Source organism: Chrysemys picta, chromosome 3 (assembly GCF_011386835.1).
Source record: "Chrysemys picta bellii isolate R12L10 chromosome 3, ASM1138683v2, whole genome shotgun sequence".
Classification (NCBI taxonomy): domain Eukaryota; kingdom Metazoa; phylum Chordata; order Testudines; family Emydidae; genus Chrysemys; species Chrysemys picta.
Window position 1 is genome coordinate 90,298,698 of NC_088793.1, and position 20,433 is coordinate 90,319,130.

Below are 20,433 nucleotides of genomic sequence, written 5' to 3' on the forward strand. Positions count from 1 at the left end.
TCAAGAGGTCATCTAGTCCAACCCCCTGCTCAAAGCAGGACCAATTCCCAGCTAAATCATCCCAGCCAGGGCTTTGTCAAGCCGGGCCTTAAAAACCTCCAAGGAAGGAGACTCCACCACCTCCCTAGGTAACGCATTCCAGTGTTTCACCACCCTCCTAGTGAAATAGTTTTTCCTGATATCCAACCTGGACCTCCCCCACTGCAACTTGAGACCATTGCTCCTTGTTCTGTCGTCTGCCACCACTGAGAACAGCCGAACTCCATCCTCTTTGGAACCCCCCTTCAGGTAGTTGAAAGCTGCTATCAAATCCCCCCTCATTCTTCTCTTCTGGAGACTAAACAATCCCAGTTCCCTCAGCCTCTCCTCATAAGTCATGTGCTCCAGACCCCTAATCATTTTTGTTGCCCTCCGCTGGACTCTTTCCAATTTTTCCACATCCTTCTTGTAGTGTGGGGCCCAAAACTGGACACAGTATTCCAGATGAGGCCTCACCAATGTCGAATAAAGGGGAACGATCACGTCCCTCGATCTGCTGGCAATGCCCCTACTTATACAGCCCAAAATGCCGTTAGCCTTCTTGGCAACAAGGGCACACTGTTGAGTCATATCCAGCTTCTTGTCCACTGTAACCCCTAGGTCCTTTTCTGCAGAACTGCTTCCTAGCCATTCGGTCCCTAGTCTGTAACAGTGAATGGGATTCTTCCGTCCTAAGTGCAGGACTCTGCACTTGTCCTTGTTGAACCTCATCAGGTTTTTTTCGGCCGAATCTTCTAATTTGTCTAGGTCCCTCTGTATCCGATCCCTACCCTCTAGTGATCCTCCAGATCATTAATAAAGATATTAAACAAAACCGGCCCCAGGACCGACCCTTGGGGCACTCCGCTTGAAACCGGCTGCCAACTAGACATGGAGCCATTGATCACTACCCGTTGAGCCCGACGATCTAGCCAGCTTTCTATCCACTTTATAGTCCATTCATCCAGCCCATACTTCTTTTAGTTGCCGGCAAGAATACTGTGGAGACCGTATCAAAAGCTTTACTAAAGTCAAGGAATAACACATCCACTGCTTTCCCTCATCCACAGACCCAGTTATCTCCTCATAGAAGGCAATTAGGTTAGTCAGGCATGACTTGCCCTTGGTGAATCCATGCTAACTGTTCCTGATCACTTTCCTCTCCTCTAAGTGCTTCAGGATTGATTCCTTGAGGACCTGTTCCATGATTTTTCCAGGGACTGAGGTGAGGCTGACTGGCCTGTAGTTCCCCGGATCCTCCTTCTTCCCTTTTTTAAAGATGGGCACTACAGTAGCCTTTTTCCAGTCATCTGGGACCTCCCCCGATCGCCATGAGTTTTCAAAGATAATGGCCAATGGCTCTGCAATCACATCCCCCAACTCCTTTAGCACCCTCGGAGGCAGCGCATCTGGCCCCTCAATAAGGATTCTTTAAAATACAGCCAGCTCTCCTGGACTCCTTTCCCGCTCATGTTATTCTCCCAGGGGATGCTGCCCATCAGTTCCCTGAGGGAGTCAAAGTCTCCTTTTCTGAAGTCCAGGGTCCGTGTTCTGCTACTTTCCTTTCTTCCTTGTGTCAGGATCCTGAACTCGACCATCTCATGGTCATTGCCTCTGAGGTTCCCATCCACTTTTTCTTCCCCTACTAATTCTTCCCAGTTTGTGAGCAGCAGGTCAAGAAGAGCTCTGCCCCTAGTTGGTTCCTCCAGTACTTGCACCAGGAAATTGTCCCCTACAATTTCCAAAAACTTCCTAAATTGCCTGTGCACCGCTGTATTGCTCTCCCATTAGATATCAGGGTGATTAAAGTCTCCCATGAGAACCAGGGCCTGCAATCTAGTAACTTCTGCTAGTTGCCAGAAGAAAGCCTCGTCCACCTCATCCCCTGGTCTGGTGGTCTTTAGCAGACTCCCACCACCTTGTTGCTCACACTTCTAAACTTAATCCAGAGACTCTCAGGTTTTTCTGCAGGTTCATACCAGAGCTCTGAGCAGTCATAGTCCTCTCTTACATACAATGCAACTCCCCCACCTTTTCTGCCCTGTCTGTCCTTTCTGAACAGTTTATATCCATCCATGACAGTACTCCAGTCATCTGAGTAATCTCCCCAAGTCTCTGTTATTCATAGATGACCATAATGGTCCCTTCTGACCTTATAGTTTATGATTCTATGATTTCAATGCATTTCAACTCCACTTAGGTGCTCAGATAACACAGGTGAGGAGATGAGGATGAGTGCTATGCAGAGAACACACAGAAGTAGTTTTCTACTATTAATTTTCTAGTTTAGTAGTTTGCCACAATTATTATGCCTATCCTGCAATCCGAAACCACTACTTATACCTTCCAAAGAGCCAAAAGACTTGGTTTTCACCTATCTAGCTCCTGAGTTCTCTCTTAATATCTCTGACAATGCAACATTCTCACTAAGGCAGCTTATGGCACACTGAAAAATTAAGTACATAATAAAATAAATTCTACACATTCTTCTATGATAGTCCTAAGTGAGACTATCTGATCTGCACAGGATCTTTTGGGCCTGAATCCAGTTGTTCTTCCCTAAGCTTTGAATCACCTGCCTCTTTTGTCCACACTACAGACACTTTTCCCTACAGCAGAGAGTAGTGTAACTCCTGTCAGTTTTATTAGGGTGGCGTGTTCAAGTTCTTTTGACTTTTCTGCTGTGATTAGATCATCTCCTGCCATTTTGTTATTTTTCAGCTTCTTAGTTACAGCCTGTGCTGCCGACATCTCTGTGGCATCAATGTTAACGCCAAGTAGATTATGTTCACATGTTTCATCAATATCTGGGGATGAGTCTGTTGAGGACTTGTCTGAAATGCTCTGCCCATCTGTCTTTCCCTCATTTGTAAGCCTTTTTTCATCTTGGCTTCTTATTGGCCCATTTCCCGATTTGAAATGTCCACACTTTTCACTGCTTTGTCTGCTTTCTTGTACTCTTCCTTTGCTTTTCCCAATATTTCGTTTGTCTTAGAATTCAGGAGTTTTCCTTTCAGTGCTTTTCTTTCCTCCTTGAGATGCGATGTCTCTTGGCTTATCCAGTTCTTGCTCTGTCTGTGCTGATATCGAGCTGTCACTGCTGCAGTTTAAATCACGTTGTCTCAGAGGACTGTACATTTTTCTTCAGTTCCAATCCCTACCTCACCTTCCTCTGCCAGCACCCCAAATCTGTTCCATAGTTCACATTGGAATTTCTCACAGCACGCTTTTGTTTTCAGTTTTATATTATTAATTTTCTTTGCCAATTTCTGTTTAAGGTTGGGCTTTCTCAGGGCAGGTCTACACTACAAACTTGCATGGGCGCAGCCGCACCGCTGTAGCACTTCTGGTGAAGACGCTCTAATATCTCTCCCATCGGCTTAAGAACGCCATCTCCATGAGAGGCGGTAGCTATGTCAACAAGAGAAGCCCTCTTGTCAACATAGCGCTGTCTACACGGGAGGCGGTAGTTATGTCAACAAGAGAAGCCCTCTTGTCAACATAGCGCTGTCTACACGGGGGGAATTGATCTGTATGACTACATCGCTCATGGGTGTGGATTTTTCACACCCCTGAGCAACGTCGTCATACCACAATAAGTGTGTAATGTAGACCTCCGTTTTAATTTCAATTTGGGAATGCAAACACTGTGGTCATTGCTGATGGCAAATGGCTAGAAGACCTAGTCTTTGCTGATGATATTGCACTACTTAGTGACACCTCTAAAAAGTTACAAACAAAGACAGACAACCTGGCAAAAACAGCAGGCCAAGCTGGGCCCAAAATCAGTAATGTTAAAACAAACATCCTGGAAACTCAGGTGTCAAGCAGTAACATCAGAGTAGAAGGCAAAAACAACAAGGAAGTAGAACAGTTCATCTACCTGGGCACCACCATACTAGCCACCAGAGACCTCAAGAAGAAAGTGACATCAAGTATAGGAAAATAGGAATCCACAGGATTCACAAAACTCAACAACACATGGAAATCAAACTAATACAGCACCAAAGCAAAACTGAGACTTTTCAACCCAAACGTAATCTCAGTGCTAAATACAGCCACAAGAGCTGGAAATCTACTAAAATGTTACACAGAAAATTGGTGCCTTTGAAAATAAGTGTCTACAAAGTTTCTGGGCACTGGATGGAGAGGCCTCATCAGCAGTGAATATATCTGAGAAGTCACCAGCCAGCAGTTTGTTTTCACTAGAATTAGAAAGAAGTATTGGGTGTATTTGGGACATATACTTCAGATGACAACACGTAGACTCCCATATGAAGCTCTCAAGTGGAACCCAACGGTTGAGGAAAGGTGGGTGCCCAAGAGAGACCTTAAGAAGGACCCTTGGAAGGGAGAACTAAATAGTTGACTTTAACATCACAGTGCAGATGAAAGCAATAGCAAGTGATAGAGAGGAATAGAAGAGTTTCCACCCTGTGCACCAGCATTGACATGGGAAGGATGGAAAAAATAAATAAATAAATAAATTGAATTTATTAACTAAATCTATAAGACCAGGAATATTGTGCTGTTCCTGTGTTCATTTTCATGCTGAATTCAATTAAATTCTTCCATCTTGCTGAAGCTGCTGAAGAACCTTGATTTCCACACTGGAGTTCTGAAGAAACCATGAAGATACTTGCTGTGGTATTTAGTCCAGGTTGCCACAAAGTACATTGTACTTTGGATGTTAATATGGAGGAATTTAGTTCTAGTCTTGTGATCACTAAACCCACCAAAAGCAATGAAAAATATTAACTACAAGTAAATGATCCAGGACGTACAAGTGTAAAAATGTTGTTCTAGGTGAAAGTATCATTTTAGAGGTAAAAGTATAACTTGTATTAGTTATGTAACTAATGATCTGTTTGTGAAAAAACAAAGCTTATCCTCAAATAATTTGATTAGAAAATGGACAGGGCTTGGCCTTTATCTCATGCTTAAGGTGAAAGATAAACCAGAATAAGGCTGTGAATAAAAACAGGAACTGGAGTTAAATCTCTGAAGTCCAAATATCCCCGCAACAGCAAATGGAAAAAAGGATGAAAACAGGAAGTGTGCTCCATTGGTTCTGCAGCTGTGATCAAGAGAATACTAGGGTGCAAAAATGTTAAGAGCTGAATTGTTTTTCTGCTTGAGATCATTAACATTTATTTTCATTAATTTCCCCCCTGATAAGTATTTGCTAGCTCATGGATAGATCATATCAGATGCTGGTCCACCCACAGGGATGACTTCAATATTCTCTTCCTTACCTCTGAGGAGATGAAAGTGAGGCCAGCTCTTCTACCTTTTGACTCCTTACCAACTCATGTGAGAGTGTCAACATAGGAGTTTGTGCTGATAAACTAAATCAATTTCAAATGGTTTTTAATTACACTTAACATACGAACAAATAGAGTATCTGAGAGCACCTCTTAGCTAAATGGGAAAAAAAGCAGAAACGGTATCTCTGGTGATACCAGTAGGGAGCAAGTTGAGAAGAATACCATCAAGACTGATAAAAAAAGCAAGGAAAGTCCCTTCCCATTAAGAGGTCCAGTTCCTGAGATGTTTCATGTAGCTCTAAGACTGACAGATCCCTTAATCAAAATGGCTACAGTATGCAAAAAGCCCGAAAACTATGACAGCCTTTGTTTAAAATGCTGACGGAAATATTATTCTCACTAACAGAAATGAACTTATGCCCTTTTGGAAGGCCAAGAGGAAGGGTTAGCTAAAGAAGAAGTTTCTAATGGCTTATCTTGCTAGTCACCTGCCAGTTTTTAATACTCATGAAACCTCTGACAGTGAATTGAAATCTTGCATATGAAGCACTTTGATGGTCCCAGTAAGTAGCATCACCTTCATCCCTCAGTGCTACGGCTCTGGGTTCAGTTTCTCTCCCTTATTTAATACTCCATTATTCTATCATTTTATTTATTTGGCTCTTTTACTTTTCTTATTTGGGAAACTGTTACTTTGCAATAATGCTTATTTCAGGATCTCAGAACCACTGCACTGAAAATCTGAAGTGTCTTAGGAAAGCTGCTGGATGAAAAGGAACTGGACGCTGTTTGGAAAAGGCTACATTTGATAACATGAAAACTGATCTCAGGGCAAAATGAGTCCTTGGTAGATGATCTCCTAGGGGAAGGCAAAGGACATTTTCTTTGCAAAGGTAAGACAGAAGCAGCCAAGTGTAATAAATATTTAATCTTGAGGATCATAGGTGTGCGCACGGAGCGTGCAATGTGTGCCCAGGCACACCCTAATGCAGGGGTGGGCAAACTACAGCCTGGATCCGGCCCCTCAGGGCTTTGGATCTGGCCCATGGGACTTGCCCCCCGTGGTGCTGCAGGCCCCGTGCCGCTCTCAGAAGTGGCCGGCACCACATCCCTGGGGCCCCGGGTGGGGGGGCAGAGGGTTCCGTGCATTGCTCCAGGCACCACCTCCCGCAGCTCCCATTGGCTGGGAACGGGGAACCGCGGCTAATGGGAGTTTCGGGGGAGGTATCTGGAGGCGTGGCAAGGGCAACACGTGGAACCCTGTGTCCCCCACTCCTCCAGGGACCGCGCAGGGACGTGGTGTGTGGCACGTCGTGGGGCCAGGGCAGGCAGCCAGGGAATGCGCCGCTGCCACCCCGAGCTGCTTTAGGTAAGTGTCTCCGGGTCGGAGCACGAACCCCTCCTGCACCCCGCCCCCAACTCCCTGCCCTGAGCCCCCTGCCTGCACCTCGCACCCTTCCAGCACCCCAACCCCCTGCCCTGAGCCCCCTGTCTGCACCCCGTAGCCCTCCTGCACCCCAGCTCCCTGTCCTGTGCCCCCTGCCACACCACTCCTGCATGGCAACCCACTGTCCTGAGCCCCCTGCCTGCACCCCACACCCATCCTACACCCTAACTCCCTGCCCTGAGCCCCCTGCCACACCCTCCTGCATCCCAACCCTTGCCCTGAGCCGCCTGCCTGCACCCCGTACTCCTCCTGCACCCCAACTCCCTGTCCTAAGCCCCCTGCCTGCACCTCGCACCCCAACGCTCTGCCCTGAGCCCCTGCTGCACCCTGCACCCCCACGCACCCCAACTCCCTGCCCTAAGGCCCCTGCCTGCACTCTGCACCCCTCCTGCACCCCAACTCCCTGCCCTGAGCCCCCTGCCTGCACCCCGCGCCCCCATGCACCCCACCTCCCTGCCCCAAGTCCCCTGCCTGCACTCCGCACCCCTCCTGTACCCCAACCCCCGTCCCTGAGCCCCCCATACACTCTGCACTCCAAAAATATGATCCCGTAATGGCAAAGCAACAATCTCCTCGAAAAGCTATCTATCTGAGTAATCGCATCCAAAATGATTTAATTGTGGCCTTGCACAACATTGTGCAACAAAAGATTGTGTCTTCACTAAATGGAAAAATGGTCTCAATAATTGCCAATGACACTACTGACTGTGGACACCATGAACAGATGTCCATTTTGGTGTGGTATTTTGACAATGAAAAACAGAGTCCAGTTGAACATTTTGTGTCTGTTCAGAGACTAGTAACAGTTGATGCTCAGTCTATTTTTGTCCAGTTAAATGACGTCCTTGGCATTCTTAAAATTGACTGGTCATCAGTGATGTCTGTCTGTTTTGATGGCGCATCTACTATGTCTGGATGTACTGCGGGAGTTCAAATGAAATGTAAAGAAAGAAACAGTGAAATACTCTATGTACACTGCTATGCGCATTGTTTGAACCTCGTCCTAGTAGATGCATGCACTTCAAGTAAACAAAACAGAACTGTCTTTGATTTTTTTGGTGTTATTCAGACTCTTTATGCCTTCATAGAGGGGAGTCCTGTGCGACATGCAGTAATGAGAAGATTTCACAAGAAGTAGGATCCCAGTTGAAGACTTTGAAGTCACTATCAAACACAAGATGGGCATGCAGAGCAGAAGCAGCGGCTGCTGTAAAACAAAACTACGCCATCATTTTACAAGCTTTACAAGAGATTATCGAAACAACTCTCCTTGCTGACGCTAAAATAAAAGCCAGGGGCCTTATCCATGAACAGAGCCCGAGCACGGTGAGGGGGAGCCGTGGAGCACATGGGGGCCACCGACCACATGCAACTGCTGCAGCCTGCCGGAGCCCCCTGCGGGGATGGGGGTGCGCCAGGCCGCAGCCTGGGCATGGGGTGTGGCTGCTCCCCACTAGTGGTGCTGCTGTCTTTGCAGGGCTGCTGCCCCCCTGTGCTGCGCTGGCTCCTCCATGGCTGGGGCTCGCCACCCCCGCAAGCCGACACTCTGGCACTCCAGTGCCTCCAGAAGGCGGCTCCTCCCTGCCGAGCCAGGGCACTGCTTTTTTAGGGTTACCATATTTCAACAATCAAAAAAGAGGATGGGGGGGGGAAGAGCCCCACCCACATCCACTCCCTCCCACTTCCCGCCCCCCTCAGAACGTCCAACCCCCGCCCCTGCTCCTTGTCCCCTGGCTGCCTCCTCCTGGGACCTCTGCCCCTACCTCCCCCCAGGACCCCACCCCCTACCTAAGCCTCCCTGCTCCTTGTCCCCTGACTGCCCCCTATTGAGACCTCCCACCCTATCTGCTCCCCTAGGACCCTACCCCCTACCTGTCCCCTGGCTGCCCCAACCCTTATCCACACCCCCACCCCCAGACAGACCCCCGGGACTCCCACGCCCCATCCAACCACTCCCCACCCCCTGAGAGACCCCCCCAGAACTGCCAACCCATCCAACCCTCCCACCGCCCCCAACAGCCCCCCCAGAACTCCCGATCCATCCAACCTTCCCCCTACTCCCTGTCCCCTGACTGCTCCAATCCCTCTCCACACTCCCGCCCCCTAACAGGCCCCCCCAGAACTCCTGACACATCCAACCCTTCCCCCGCCCCCTGACAGCCCCCCCAGACTCCCGTTACCACCATGCCGCTCCAGCTGCTGGCTCCACGTGGAGCCAAAACAAACAGGCTGAGAGCCCACAGCCCCTCCCCTGCAGCGTGCTGGTGATGCGATGCTGAGGCAAGGGGAGGGGGGAGAGGGAGAGGGACTCTGCCTGCTGGAGGCCAATGGGAGCGGCTAAATCAGGTCCAGGCGCCCAATCAGCCACACCACACTCTGTGTGAGGGGAAGGGAGGGGAGGGAGGAAAAATCTCGGACACCCCCAACCACTTGGCATCCTAGGCGACTGCCTAGTTCACCTAGTGGTTGCACCAGCCCTGCTCCCTTTCCTTCCTCCCTTTGCATTCTCCCTTAGTAATTAAAGGAACGTTTATATTTAAACAGCAGTGCGGGTGGTGTTCTTCCTAGGCAAACTCTGACAGATGGGTGCCGAGGGGACCTGCAAAGGATTAGTAACCTCCTGTCAATCTCTGATTCAGAGCCTTCGGGAAGAGTTTGCTTCTCAGAATCATTACACTTGGGGCGTTTGGGTTACAGTGGCTGTGTTTGATTTAAAGTGAATATTAACTCCGGATAATGTGGTAAGCTGCTGGGTAGTGTATCTTTAAAGGAACAAATGAACCTTAATATCTCTCTGAATGGTCCAGGAAAGGGCTAGATGTTGGAAAGCAGTTTGGGGAAAAATCAGGACCGGGAGTGTGTTTGGGTCACCGCTGCATGAGGTAATTGGGTGACCGAGACTACAGTGGGGCTGTTGTGTCCTGGCAGGCGGCTGGGGTCAGAGCGCTGAACCAGGGCTGCAGAGCAGACACTCAGGACACTGCATGTTTGTCTGCTGGCTGTTGGTGTCCAGGCTGTCAGCCACCGCCTCAGGGCAGTTAAGACACCCAGGTTTATAGGACATGTGGGGACACAACCTCTGACTGGCCTGGATTGCACTCCAGAACATGACAGTATGTAACACCTTTTCATAGCTTAGAACTGGGGTACTATGGTGATGTGCAAATACGTGTAAGAAGTAAACATTTTTGCAGGTTTAAAATCTTTAATGTGCACAGAATGATGGATTTTTATGAACACTGGAGACAAAAATGTATTTTCATTCTCTTTAGCACACTTTCACCTCTTTCCAACTGGAAACCAGCCTATATGTCGTCATTAATATCCCAGCTGAACGTGGAAGACAGGTCTTTCATTTTCTCCTTAAAAACATTGTCAAACCTTTCGCTCTGTGCCACAGTCATTGTGTTCTTCCAGTCTCCAACGGTCCCTGGGGCAGGAGACACAGAAGAGGAATTGGTGGTTAGATGCTCTGCTGCCACTTGGACATTTTATTATAATTGGAATATCGCTTGTGCAGGTAAGAGGCTGTGAATGCTGCTAGTTGGGTGCAGTTCATCTTTTTCCTCCATTCCTTCCTCTCTCATCTCCCCAGAACGTAGCTCTCTAGGGCTTTGGCGGTATATTTCCACTCCTGAAGGTGTGGGCAAACTACAGTAAAAAACACCCTCCTGTTTTTTTAAATTGAAGTTGTACATCTCATCTATCCGTCGCGGCACTAGAAATATACCCATTAGTGTCCATTTGATTAGCTGGGCAAATGTTTTATTGATGTGACATGCACGTTACAGATGTCAGCAGCCTTATCAGAGAGTGCTGCCCCTCTGATAAAACACATGCCACTGGCAAAAACTGTAATTGTGTTCTTTGTGAAATGCAGCAGTGCCCCTGGGGAAAACCATAATGGCCCAAATTCATTCTCGGTCTAACTTTGACTGCAGTGTAACTATCTAGAAATACTGGGTCAAATTAATGTCACTAATTCTGTTTTAGGCACAGGTGGTTTTATACATCTCAGTTATTTATCTTCCTATGCTGATTTATTTCATTGCAAATTTTAGAAGAAAAATTGGCAATAGGAAGTAGTGACTGTTAAGAGAAATATGAGCTTCTCTGAACATACTTTTCACGCAATGCTGTACTTAACAGTAGGCTGTGGTTCTCTACCTTTCCCATACCAAAGTGCCCACTACCATCTAGCTGAGTCCTGCTCCTATTCCGCAGTATAAGAAGGCCACAAACCCCTGACATCTATTCACGACTTTCCCATATAAGGGCTAAAACATGAAAAATACCCATCTCCTCTCAGCCACGAGAATTGTCCCCTAGATTTTATTTCTTTGGCTAATTTCATACTCTAAATATCCCCTGGAAGCTGTAGAGACAAAATCAGTTCTGATGCCCACCATGTGTGAAGTTTCTCAGAAGCACTAGACAGAAATGCTCTCAATTTTCTCTAATGTTCACATGTTTTAATTTCTTGAAGAAGACCCTTCCCTTTTACAAATGACACAAAACGAATGTTACCCTCCAAGAGACCTTATTGAACATTTTCATTTTTAAAAAATATTGACACTTTTTTCTCCCAGATCAAAAGAAAGCTGCAGTACTTTGCTCGGCAAACATTTAAGATATTGCTTTGACCAAAGTAGTGCAGCTCTCTTTTAATCTGTGAGATGTGGTGTCTGTGCATTGTTACACAGCGATACACCCTCACTCAACAGTCTTAGTGCCCCAAAGCCAATTGTTTCCTGGGGATGGAAAGTTGTGATTGGAAGTCCTAGGCAGCTAGCTTCAACACGTCCTGTGCCAGGATCTGCAGGATTAAATATTTATTAGATTTGGCTGTTTACCTTACCTTTCCGAAGAAAATGTCCTTTGCCTTGTTCCAGGAGACTGCCTAGCATGAAGTCATAGTTTGCCCTGGGATCAGTTTTCATTTTATCAAATGTAGCCTTTTCCACAACAGTGTCCAGCTCCTTTTCACTTAGCTGCTTTCCTAAGAATCTGCAGATTTTCAGCACAGTGCCTCTGAGATCCTGAAATGAACATTATTTCAAAGTAACAGTTTCCAAATTAGAAAAATAAAAGAACTAAATAAATAAAATGATAGAGTAAAGGATAATGGGATACACCTCTACTCCAATATAACGCGACCCGTTATAACACGAATTTGGATACAACGCTGTAAAGCAGTGCTCCGGGGGGGGGGGGGGGGGGGAGGCGGGGGCTGCGCACTCTGGCGGATCAAAGCAAGTTTGATATAACGCAGTTTCACCTATAACACGGTAAGATTTTTTGGCTCCCAAGGACAGCGTTATATCTGGGTAGAGGTGTACTTAAATAAAGGAAACTGAGCATAGGGATATAGCACTAAAGCATAAAGGTGATTTCTTATTTAGGATCTTCAGTCTTACTACATTACTTCATAAGCAAGATTTTAATTCACTGTAAGAGGCTACAGCAGCATTGAAAACTGACAGGTGAGTAGCAAGTTAAGCCATTGGAAATTCCTTCATCATTAGCCAACCCATCCTCCTGGCCTAATCAAGAGAGAAAAGGCTCATTTCTGTGACTGTGATTACAACTGCTAGCACCATGTAAGACAAGGGTTGTCATAATTTTCTGGCTCTCTGTATTTTGGTTTGTCTTTGGCAACCTATTTTGGAAGCAGAAGGACCCCTGTTGTGTCCAGTTCTGGAGTCCACAATTCAAGAAGGATGTTGATAAACTGAAGAGGGTTCAGTGAATAGTCACAAGAATGATTAAAGCATTAGAAAACATGCCTTACAGTGACAGACTCAAAGAGCTCAGTGTATCAATGGCTATTAGCCAGGATGGGCAGGGATGGTGTCTCTAGCCTCTGTTGGCCAGAAGCTGGGAATGAACAACAGGGAATGGATCACTTGATGATTACCTGTTCCATTCATTCCCTCTGGAGCACCTTGCATTGGCCTCTGTCAGAAGACAGGACACTGGGCTAGATGGACCTTTGGTCTGACCCAGTATGGCCATTCTTATGTTCTTATTTAATTTAACAAAGAGAAGGTTAGGAGGTGACTTGATTACCTACATGGGAAACAAATATTTATTAATGGATTCTTCAGTGTAGCAGAGAAAGATAACACAATCCAAGGGCTGGAAGTTGAAGCTAAACAAATTCAGACTGGAAATAAGATTTACATTTTTAACAGTGAGGGTGGAACAATTTACCAAGGGTCATGGTGGATTCTCCATCACTGACAATTTTAAATCAAGATTGTATATTTTTCTAAAAGATCTGCTCTAGAAATTATTTTGGGGTAGATCTATGGTCTGTGTTATACAGGAGGTTAGACAAGATGATCACAATGGTCCCTTCTGGCCTTGGAATCTATGAATATATATATCAGGAGTTGGACCCCTTAGTGGGAAGGGTCTTTCCTTGCTTTGTTAATCAGCCTTGCTGCTATTATCTACATGCTTCCTGCTGAAGTCAGCAGAGAGGATGTTGCTGCATCTCTATTTATTTAGCTAAGAGGTGCACTCAGATACTCCAGATCTTGTGTATAAAGTGTGACTAAAATCAGTTTAAAATTGATTTAGTTCAACCAGAACAAACCCATGTATGGACACTCAAAGTAGTTTAAATCTGACTTCTGCTAAGCTAGGTGAAGTTGTTAAGGAGTCAAAAGCTAGCTGAGCTGGTAGAAAAATAAAAAAACTAGTTTCTAACAAAAATTGAAATTTTGAAGTGTTCTGTATTTTTCAAAGATTTCACATAGATATCTTTATTGAAAACATCAAAATAGTTAATATACTTTATTTACTAAAAACCTAGTTTTGAATAGAGATTGCACTAAAATCTCATTTTTCACAAAAAATTACAAGAAGATCTTCAGTTTTGCAAAAAATGACATTTTAATAAAACATCTTTAGTTCTAAAAGCAGTTTGAGAAGTTCTAAAATGTAACAAAACCTCTCCTTTCCCTTTAGGATGCCTCGTGGGATGGGTTGTATAGCTGCCATCCTGCTATGCAGAAAAAGAAATGAAGTAAAGCAAGATTATTATCTTTTCTAACTGTACTCACATGCAGCAGATATTCATCACTAGGAAGCAAATGAAACCTTTTGTGACTAAGTGAATTAGGCTTCTATGTGCTATTGAATGAATAGAAGTTAAGCGGCGAACTTACTTTGGTGCTTTTGAACATCTCACCCTACGGTTTTGATTTTTCCACCCTTACTCACACTGAGAAGGACTCACATGGAAATCAATGAGACCAAAGTGCCTTTCTCGTTGATTTCACAGAGTTTCTTCACAGAGTAAAGTACAGCTCAATGTGAGTAAAGGTGGCAAAATCAGACTGAAAATTGGAGGCATTGTATTTACTGTTTCTTTCAGATATAAAGTCATTGACTAGTCTCACCTTCTTCATCTCCTCAAAGGTAAGGAAGAGAATATTGAAGTCATCCCTGTGGGTGGACCAGCCTGTGACGTGATCCAACCAGGAGCCAGCCAGTACTTATGAAGGAGAAAAATTATAGAAATAAACGTTAATGATCTCAAACAGAAAAACCATTCAGTCATTGACATTTTTGCATTCTAATACTCTCACAAGCATGGCTTCAGAATCGATGGATCAGACTTCCTTTTTTCAGCTTCTCTTCCCTCTGCTGTTGGCAGGAAAATGTGGGCTCACAGAGATTTTATTCCAGTTCCTGTTTTTATTCACAGCCTTATACTGGATTATCTTTCACCGTAAACATGATATAAAGGCTAAGCCAAGTCCATTTTCTTATCTAGGGATCTGAGGACAAGTTTTGTTTTTTTCCAAAAACAGACCATTACATGATAACCAATACACATTCTACTTTTACCTCTAGCTTCTACTGGCAGCACAGAATGGTACTTTCACCTAGCACAGCATATTTTCGCTTTTATGTCCTGGATTATTTATTTATAGATAATATTTTTTATTGCTTTTGATGGATTAGTGATCACAAACCTAGAATTAAATTGATAGATTCATAGATTAAAAGATTCTCTGGCCAGAAGGGACCATTGTGGTCATCTAGTCTGACTTCCTGTATAACGCAGGCCATAGAACTTCCCAAATAAATGCTAAACATATCTTTTAGAATAACATCCATTTTTGATTTAAAAATTGTCAGTGATGGAGAATACACCATGACCCTTGGTAAATTGTTACAGTGGCCAATTACTCTCACAGTTGAACATTTATGCCTTATTTCCAGTCTAAGTTTGTCTTGCTTCAACTCCCAGACATTGAATTGTATTCTACCTTTCTCTGCTAGATTGTTCCCCATATAGGTATTTATAGACTGTAATCAAGTCATCCCTTAAACTTCTCTTTGTTAAGCTAAACAGATTGAACTCCTTGAGTCTATTGCTAAAAGGCACATGTTCTACTCCATTAATCATTCTCACGGCTCTTGCCAGCTTCATGTGGGACTCTGTGTGTTGGCATCTGAAGCCCATGCCCCATATATGTCCAATACTTCCTTCTAATTCTAGTGGAAATAAGCTGCTGGCTGGTGATTTCTCAGATATATTTATTGGTGATGACGTCTCTCCATCCAATGTCCGGAATCTTGGTAGGCACTTATTTTTGAAGGCATCTAATTTTCTGTTTAACATTTTAGTAGATCTTTAGCTATCACAGCCATACGTTATCACGGAGATGTTTGAGTTGAAAATTCTCAGTTTTGCTTTGGTGCTGTATATCTTTGATGTCCATGTGTTGTTGAGTTTAGTGAATTAGGTGGATGCTTTTCTTAACCTTGATGTCATATTATTCTTGATGTTCCTGTTGGCTAAAATGGTGCTGCCTAGGTAGATGAATTATTCCACTTTCTTGATGTTTTTGCCTTCTAATATGAAGTTACTGCTTGACATCTGAATTTCAAGGTTGTCTGTAACTGATTCTGAGCCATGTTTGACCTACAGATTTTGCCAAGTTGTCTTTCTCTGTTTGTAGCTTTTCCAGGGTATTGCTCAGTAGTGTCTCGGTCTAGGTCTTCTAGCCTTTTGCCATCTGGATACCAGGTTTTCTGTTACTAATATACTTCTTCATTAGCCTGTCTATGGCAATGCTAAACAACAGCAAAAATAAAATGCAGCCCTGTTTCACATATTTGTCCACAATGAACCTCTCTGTTGTCAGGTTGTTCACTCTTATAGAGCAACCTTGCATCTCTGTATGTGGTCGGTATGGTATTGATGGGTTTATTCCACAATGTATGCCCATGGAGGCTGTCAAATACCTTTTGAAAGTCAATGATATCAATGATGAAGGAAACCTGGAATTCACAGACTTGTTCTTGGTGTCTGACTTAGTTCTTGCAAGCACCCTGATCCCTTCTAGAGACATACACAAAGAACCATGGAATCTGACAGATGGCAAAACAAAAAAAGAAATCAATTGCATCGGCATCAGTTCAAGATTCACGTCATCTGTCCAAGATGCAAGGGCACATCAAGCTACAAATGACAGGAGCATCCAAAATCTTTGCATTGCCAAACTGAAATTAAAACTGAGAAAGACCAACTTTAAACAGAAAGCGGCAAAGAAATCAATAATATGAAAACAAAAGGGTGCTCTGAGAAATTCCAACGTGAACTATGGAACAGATTTGTGGTGTTGACAGAGGCAGAGGAAGGTGAGATAGAAATTGGACCTGAAGAAAACTGCACAGTGCTCTGAGACAATGTGATTCAAGCTGCAGCAGTCACAGCCTGGTATCAGCACACACAGAGCAAGGATTGGATAAGCCAAGAGACGTCGCATCTCAACAAGGAAAGAAAAGCACTGAAAGGAAAACTCCTGAACGCTAAGACAAACGAAATACTGCAAAAAGCAAAGGAAAAGTACAAGAAAGCAGACAACACAGTGAAAAGTGTGGACATTTCAAACAGGAAATGGGCCAATGAAAAGCCAAGATGAAAAAAGGCTTACAACTGAGGTGTAACAGAACGACAGATGTGCAGAGCATTTCAGACAAGTCCTCAACAGACTCAGTCCCAGCTCAACACCAGATATTGATGAAACATGTGAACATTATCTACTTGGCATTAACATTGATGCAACAGAGATGTCAGCAATACAGGATGCAATTAAGAAGCTGAAAAACAACAAAATGGCAGGTGATGATCAAATCACAGCAGAAGAGCTAAAAGAACTTGACCCCACTACCCTAATAAAACTGACAGAACTGTTCTAAGTTCAGGGAGAAGAGACTCCTCCTGACAAGTGAAAACATGGAATCGTTGGCAGATTACCTAAAAAGGGTGATCTCACTGACGGCAATAACTGGAGAGGAGTCACACTACTCTCTATTGTAAGGGAAATCATCTGTAGTGTGATTCTACACAGGACAAAAGAGGCAGTGGATTCAAAGCTTAGGGGAGAAGAGGCTGGATTCAGGCCCAAAAGATCCTATGCAGACGAGATAGTCTCACTAATTATCATAATAGTGTGTAGAACTGCCTTAGTGAGAATGTTGCATTGTCAGAGATTTTAAGAGAGAACTCAGGAGCTAGATAGGTTACAGCTGAGTCTTTTGGCTCTTTGGAAGGTATAAGTAGTGGTTTGGAATTGCCGGATAGGCATAACAGTTGTGGAAAACAACTAAACCTGAAAATTAACAGTAGAAAACTACTTCTGTGTGTTCTTTGCATAGCGCTCATCCTCATCTCCTCACCTGTGTTATCTGAGCACCTAAGTGGAGTTGAAATGTATTGAAATCTTCATTGTTAGGTTTCAGAGTGAACACCCAATTGAGATACACGAGGCAACTTACACTTTATTGGTGCAATGCATGTGCCTGTGCAGCTCCCCTGGACTACCTTTGCACAAAATCTCTATTATGATTTGTGGATGATATTGCATTCACTGCAACCTTAGACCCCAGGTTGTGAGGTGGGGGCCAGGATTTTGACCAGTTCCTCCATCTAAGTAATTTATCCACTCAGATAGTTTATTCAGGCTGTGGTCAGTGAGCAGGGCTTATCCTTTTAGCAGTAAATGAAACCTTACCTTTCCCAGCTAAAAACCTCTCCAGAAAAATATTAAAATCTGGTATTGTCTCAAGTACGACTGAAAGCTTGGAAAAATGAAAATAGGAAACCACAACATCCTTCGGGTTTCTGGCTACATAAATAACCTGCAAGGTAAAAAGAGTGACAGTCTCAGTTATATTAAAGGGACACAATTAACCTAAAAATCGGTGGTTTTATAAAATTGCTATTGCTGCAAGTAATGCTAAAATCATTATATCTGAAAAGGGTTAGAATAAGTACTTTAGTAAATAGTTTATCCTGATTTAAATGAATGGGATTTTTTGTGTGTCTTTGTCAGCATTTTCTGTACATTCCGAGGCACTATTGCGCTTCCTTAATTTTAAAGACCCTCATGCACATGTGTACTGTATACAGGTGATAGTACCACTGACATAAATGGGATTACTCACTGTTGTAAGGTTAGGAACATGAGTAAGTGTACTTAGAATCAGGTTTTCAAGTTTTTTCCAGTTGTTTACATGGGTCTTTCACACAGTCAGAGAGGAGCAAAAACATTTAAAAAATCATGGGAAATGTGATAATAAACTACACAAAAATAAACAGGGAGTGCAGTTGCAGGTGTACTATCTGAAAAGAATTTAAACTTTAATAAATTGATTTGATTTTGAGTTCCTTTTAAATACAAACACTGTTAAGTCAGCAGTAGTTACTTATTTATGTGTAGTTTGGTATATTGATAAAGTATTTCAGTGAAAAACACATCCTTAAACGTGACTCATAGTAAGCCTGAACTTACTGCTCGTTCAAAAAAATTGCAGCTAGAGATATTTTTAGAGAATTGTAATGGATACGATGTTTAAAAAGTAATGCTAACATGCATTGCTGCACATCTCAACCAATTTCTCCAACCATTTGGAGCTGAGAATTTCTGGAAAACCACACAGACAGCTAAGCCATATGGTGGTGCACACTAAAACCAGCTAGCTAGAAGCCATGAAGAGAAAAACTCCCTACACCAGCAACATGTTCTTAAAATTGTGAAAATCTACATGAGCCCTGTAAAATATACATAAGCAATACAAGATTTTCCAATGTCTGTAGTTAAAATTGTGCTATGTCCAGCTTAGGAGATGTTGTTGTTCCATTTACTTTTACTGTCCCTGTAACCGTAGGACTCTTTCTGCATGGGAAACAGGGCTGAGCTATAAAGCAAATCAAGAGGAAGGTTCCTATGGATTGAGAGGTTGCACTGATGGAGCTCATGTGGTGCAAGCTCTGCAACACGCATCTGCTCATTTTATCATAGGTGTTACTGCAACAGAGATAAGGAAGCTGCAAAGGTGCCTGGGAAGGGAGTCTCCTGGGGAAGTGGGTGCACAGCACATGCCAACTTTCATGGGAGATCCGGGTAGCAATGTAAGAGATTGGCTTCGCTCCCACAAGGCAATTCTCACAGGCCAGAACTGCACACCTTCGGTGTGAATGACTGTCTGTTTAGATTAAGGAAAGCAACACAGCAGGGCGGGGCAGCCATCTCCATGAGAGAGAGCTCGGTGCGAATCCCTGACCCTGGGAGATCCTTCCTCTTGAGCTGCATCAGTCCACACCCCTATCATTAGCAAGAAGTTTCCTGATGTTAAAAGATGCAGGAGATGTAAAACATGGATAACATAAGAGCTTACAGTTACATAGCTACATGCACCACAACAACAAAAACACTGTAATTTACAATATAACGTGCAGACTGTAATGATCATAACCCATCACTAACGCCCCTTTTAGGGGGAGCTGTCATGATGAGGAAGAAGCAGCTCCGTTTCAGAGGCCAAGCACAGCAGTTCCATGAAAAATGGGATCTCCACTGAAACTGGACACTGAAGTCCTGAGGTCTTGATTGAACTTGTTTTCCCCCCTTTGGCTGGGTCTAGGGACATGGAATGGGGCTTTGGAGGAAGTGAGCCCCATCCCCATGCAGGGGAGATTTACTTTTGGAAGGGCTGTTGTGGGAGGACAGACAGTCTGGCCCAGAAGATTTAGACTGATTTATTGGTGAAAGCTACCAGTTTTCCTGGGTAATGTTAATTAAATTGTAAAAATAGTATCACCTACTTTTGCTCTCCTATTCCTCAGATCTCTTGGAACTAAATAGTAAGGCAGGTGAGTTGTAAAGAGACGAGGTGATGGACGATGGACATAATCCATATTATGTATGTTATACTCCAGCCATGGGACTCTGTCTATTATTTCCATATTTTCTGTTCCATCTCGATGGCCTTCATGATAAATCAAGCTCAAAATATTCTGAGTCCACACAGTCCCTGGGAAAGAAAATAGCCTTATTTGAAACAGCTTTAATGCTAATTTTATTTGTAATGTCATGTAATAATCTTCAAAGATGTGTCTCATTTTACATTATACATGAAGTACAAAAATTTGTCTTAAAGGGAGTACATAATATAGCAGGAATGGGAATCCAAACAGTACATTTTAGTATTAAAAATCCTGTATCTATCTATGTGCTGGTCGATAACTAAATCTTCAAATATTTTTACCTAGGGTATTCAGGTTCCCCATAGAAAGCGTGATTACTACAGACAGTTCTCCCTCTTATGTAGCCTCAGTGCTGCAGCATGACTGTCCATTACAGTAATAGCCAGTGGATTCACTGGCCCTATCCA

At 43.8% G+C, this 20,433-nt stretch overlaps 1 protein-coding gene across 3 annotated transcripts in view; it reads right to left on the reverse strand.

Annotated features, from left to right (window-relative positions):
* The window catches only part of LOC135982315 (amine sulfotransferase-like), a 56,878-nt gene that overhangs the window by 22,521 nt on the left and 13,924 nt on the right, over positions 1–20,433 (reverse strand). For 2 of the 3 annotated variants that reach the window (XM_065588366.1, XM_065588367.1), the window contains exons 3-7: positions 19,865–20,073; positions 17,772–17,898; positions 14,142–14,236; positions 11,591–11,771; positions 9,918–10,162 (exon numbers count right to left, since the gene is read on the reverse strand). The exons of the other annotated variant lie outside the window; for it this stretch is intronic. In XM_065588366.1, coding sequence (XP_065444438.1) covers positions 10,038–10,162; positions 11,591–11,771; positions 14,142–14,236; positions 17,772–17,898; positions 19,865–20,073 — 737 coding nt within the window. In that variant the 3' untranslated portion in view covers positions 9,918–10,037. Of the gene's footprint in view, positions 1–9,917; positions 10,163–11,590; positions 11,772–14,141; positions 14,237–17,771; positions 17,899–19,864; positions 20,074–20,433 lie in introns of those variants that run through there. 3 annotated transcript variants of the gene reach the window in all.